The sequence below is a fragment of the Arachis ipaensis genome, chromosome B03 (assembly GCF_000816755.2).
Source record: "Arachis ipaensis cultivar K30076 chromosome B03, Araip1.1, whole genome shotgun sequence".
NCBI classification, from domain to species: Eukaryota; Viridiplantae; Streptophyta; class Magnoliopsida; order Fabales; family Fabaceae; genus Arachis; species Arachis ipaensis.
Genome location: NC_029787.2, coordinates 127692759 through 127697267, shown reverse-complemented (window position 1 = coordinate 127697267; position 4509 = coordinate 127692759). Strand labels below are relative to the sequence as shown.

General features: G+C 39.8%; 2 protein-coding genes across 2 annotated transcripts; one reads left to right on the top strand and one right to left on the bottom strand.

The window, feature by feature from the left end:
- Positions 118-2826, bottom strand: LOC107631845 (pentatricopeptide repeat-containing protein At2g03380, mitochondrial). Its single transcript, XM_016335415.2, has one exon. It carries the CDS (start codon positions 2734-2736, stop codon positions 637-639), a length of 2100 nt encoding a protein of 699 aa, XP_016190901.1. The 5' UTR covers positions 2737-2826; the 3' UTR covers positions 118-636.
- LOC107633942 lies at positions 3307-4035 on the top strand. Its single transcript, XM_016337529.1, has one exon. The coding sequence runs from the start codon at positions 3307-3309 to the stop codon at positions 4033-4035; it is 729 nt and encodes a 242-aa protein (XP_016193015.1).

Below are 4509 nucleotides of genomic sequence, written 5' to 3'. Positions count from 1 at the left end.
AGAGGCACATGTTAAATAAATTCAAAAGATTATAATATGAATTGTCCTTATTTTATTCATCGGGCAAAATTTTGCGTATGCGTATGTTAGGTTTTCTTGAATATTTAAATAAAAATATTTGGCAATAATTCTTTTAAAATATATAAAATAAAAGGATCTGAACCTTTCACTTGGATCAACACTCTATTGGTGCGGTGTTTAAAGGAGAAATGGGAAATGACTCGTTGAGTCAAGTGGATGACAAATAAAAAAGTTAGTAGGGTTATTTCGTTTCCTCCCTATAACTATGCTTTATCTTCTCTTGATTGATATTCTCCTCAATAACAGAATAGTCAACCATTCAACCCGGCTGCTGCTTAGGCAAAATGGATCACACCAGTTTTTGCGTGCAATGCCACTTTTTATGATCCTGTCTAACCTTGGCCTTTATCCAAATTCACCCTTACCTTTAGGCCACTAGCCTCTTTTGCTTCTGCCAATTGGCATATCCAATCTTCTAATCCTCCTTTGAACTTTTTCATTCTAGTTCATCTCGGGATTGCTGATAAAATGTTACCTTGCCTTCATGGAACCACTAGTATGAGCAACTAGTTTGACTTCACCATCACTTGAACTTGCAAAATGAAAGCAATATGTCTAAGCAATAGCTGCTACTTTAGCATATTGATGATTGTTAATACCAATTTTCACTGAACTACAACCCGGGACCTTGCTCAATCCACTTTGCTTTATCATCTCTCTTACCTCCTTAACCATGCCCCATCTTCCATCTGAAGCATACAGGTTTGACACAAGGACATAGTAACAAGCTTCATCAGGGTGCAATTCCAGCATTCTCCTGATTGCAACCTCTCCTAAGTCAAACCTCGAATGGAGTCCACAACCATGGAGAAAAGCTCCAAACACACCAACGCTAGGCTGAACTGGCATCTTGTCCATGAAGTCTAATGCTTCATCAAGGTTGCCGGAACGCGCCAAAAGATCAACCATGCACGCGTAATGCTTCATGGAAGGAACAAAGTTCAATTCACCACACATCATATCAAACAGCCTTGAGCCTTCTCCAACCATCCCTGAATGGCTACAAGCTGCTAATATAGTTGTGAACAACACATCATTAGGCTCAAATTCTTCTCTCAACATATCCTTAAATAGAGCAAGAGATCCACTGCCATCGCCTTGCATGCCGTATCCACCAATCATTGCACCCCATGTCACAGCATTCTTCTCCTCCATGCCATCGAACACCATGCGAGCCGATCTTGCATCGCCGCATTTTGAATAGAAATTGAGGAGTGCAGTGCCAACATAGACGCTGGACGACATGAGACCACACTTGAAGGAAAAAGCATGAACAGAGGAACCAAATTGGAGGGCACCAAGGGAAGAACAAGCCGAAAAAACACCAACAATTGTAACCGCATCAGGGGAAAATGACTCCAACCTCATCCTTTGAAACAGCTCAAGAGCTTCATAAGCACAACCACACTGAGCACTACCGGAAACAATCGAATTCCAAGAGACAACATCCTTATCAAGGATGGTTTCAAACACACATCGAGCATCCGACATGGCACCACACTTGGCATATACATCAATAAGAGCATTCCTCGCAGCATGATCATCATCACACCCAAGCTTAACCGCAAGAACATGAAGTGACCTTCCCAAAAGGGAATCCCCAATCTGAGCACAAGCAGAGAGCACACTCGAAAGGGTAACGGAATTCGGCAAGAGTCCTTCCCATCTCTTACTACTGAACAACTCCAATGCCATGTTAGGGTGATCCCTTTGGGCATACCCCACAATCATAGCAGTCCATGAAACAACATCAACGGCTAAAACATCATCAAACACCTTCTGTGCATCCCTCAAGTCACCACATTTGACATACATATCCAAAAGAGAACTTGCCAAGAACGAATTAACCTCAATCCCACTCTTAATCACATACCCATGAACCCACTTCCCTTGATGCAAAGATCCCAACTTTGTGCACGCATTCACCAAACTCACAACAGTGAACTCATTCCCAGACATAAAACATTCCCTCATCTTGTTAAAAAGCGTCAACCCTTCTCCGGCACACTCGTTTTGCACGTAAGCAACGATCATCGCGGTCCATGACACCACATTTCGTTCGGATATTTCGTCGAACACGTGGCGTGCACTATCGACAAGGCCGCACTTGGAGTACACGTCGACGAGGCACGTGAGGACGAAGCTGTCGGGATAGCTGGCCTTGATGACGTGGCAGTGGAGCCGCTTCCCCGAAACGGCGTCGCGGAGCTCGCGGCAGGCTTTGAGTACGACGGAGAAGACGACGTCTTCGTTTAAGGCACCGAGTGTTACTCTGGCAAGGTCGTAGATTGAAACGACGTCGGAATGCATGTCGTTTAGGAAGTACCAACGGATCATGACCTTGAAGGAGTACAAGTCAGGTGAAGGGAGCTGGTCGAAGAGGCGGCGGGCGGAGCCAACCAAGCCGAAAGAGCCGTACAGGCTGAGAAGCTTTGTGGCGGAGAGGAGTTGGTCAGCGCCGCCGCACAGGCCGTGGACTATGAGGGTCGCGTGGAGCTTCTTGAGAGTATCTGCGTTTTGGCACATCCGAGCGAGGTAGAAGGTTGGCGGCAGTTTATGCAGCGGCGGTTGGTGGAATGATGCGTGGTGGTGAATGGGCCTCCACCAAAGGCGTGGTTTCGGTGTACGACGAAGGAATCCTGAAACGACGACCATTTTTTAACATCTTTTTGGGACAATAAACGACACGTTTTGTACTTCGATTAAGTTTTTGTTTTCGTTCTTTTAATAGTCCGTTATTATTATTATCATTATTATTATTATTATTATTTTGGTGTCTTAATAGTTAATAGTCCGTTATAAAGTTAAGCATTATTAGATATCAGGCAAAGATAATCATTGCAACCGAATTGTTGAAATCAGTTTGATTCAAGATATATTATTATCTTGTAAACTATATCTTTACAGTATCTTGTCGTAATAGTTTAATTTACTTCATGTATATTTAAATCGAGAAAGATTGATTTCTCTCTTAATCAATGGCTAAATTATTTAATCATATCTTATCTTTATTTAAAGTTCCTATCCAGTTTAATTTGAATTGAATCCAAGATAAACTGGTAATCTATCTTAGTATAACGCTTGATAGCTTGAATCCTAAGTAAAAACCTTCTATATAAGAGTGAAGGTAAAAAATTCTAATTTGTTTCTCTCATTTTTTTAGAAATTGTTTCTTATTTAAAATCGAGAGATAAGGAAATTTTGAAATAGTTGTTGAAGATAGACATGAAAAACTTAGATTTTCTTAGGGCCTTTAACGTCTTAGTGTCTAGGGAAGCTCCGCAACTCTACAGCGAAAAAAAGCTGATCGAAATTAACATGTTCTTGGAACGGTTTTTGCTGCACCACAACTTTTCATCTGAGGTACTTCATATCGAAGAAAATGACAAGAAAGAAGCAATAAAGAACGCTCATCAAAGTGAGACTAACAGTGATGATGAAATCAAGAAACCAAACAAGAGTCCTAAAAATGACAAAAAGAATGCATTTTCGTCGGGATCAGGATCATCAAGTATCGTTATTCCAGAACTGCCGGAATTTTTTAAAGCGATAATCATTTCATTGGGGGGTACGGACGTAACTTTTGTGATGCAGAAGGAAGTAAACAAAACTGACCTGGAGCGCAACAACAACCGGTTGGCGATGCCAGAGAAGCAGATAAACGAGGAGTGCAAGTTCTTAGCGCTCAAAGACCCGGCAATGATGAGGATTTTTGAGGCAAGGGATGAGAACAATCGGCTAATTGGAATGGAGGTAGGGCTCATAGAACCCTGTGGCGAAGTGTGCGATCAGGTTCTCAAGAGGTGGAACATGACCTCTGCCTCCACCTACAATCTTGCTAGCTCTTCTTGGATCCGTATTGCTCAGAGGAATCATCTCAAGATAGGTCATCTTCTCAATATTTGGTGCTTTAATGTCAACACTAAATTTTATTTTCTTCTCCATCGTATATAGACTCTCAGTCTAGGTCTAGATCTTTTCTATTTTGTGCGAAGACAAAAATATGTATATAAGGGGATCATTTAGGTATGTTTAGTTTAGCGTTGAACTAAAGTAGAGAGTTACATTGGATAAAGACATTTAAAATATATTTTTTTAAATATTTTTTAGTAATTAAAATTCAATACATATAACTGATTAAATTATTTTATTTTTGTCAAAATTAAATCAGACAAATTGATTTAACTAAAAAATTGATGAATTAAATCTTGAAATTGTCTAAATTAATACTTTTTATAGAAAATAACCACACTATCTTTATTAAGAAAATGACTAAAATACTCTTATCCCTAAATTATAATGAGTATTTTAGTCATTTTCTATAATACGAGTATTGTAGTTATTTTTATAAAAAAATATTAATTTAGACTGGTTTAAATTTTGGTTCATCAATTTTTTGGCCAAATCAGTTTATCTGATCTAATTATA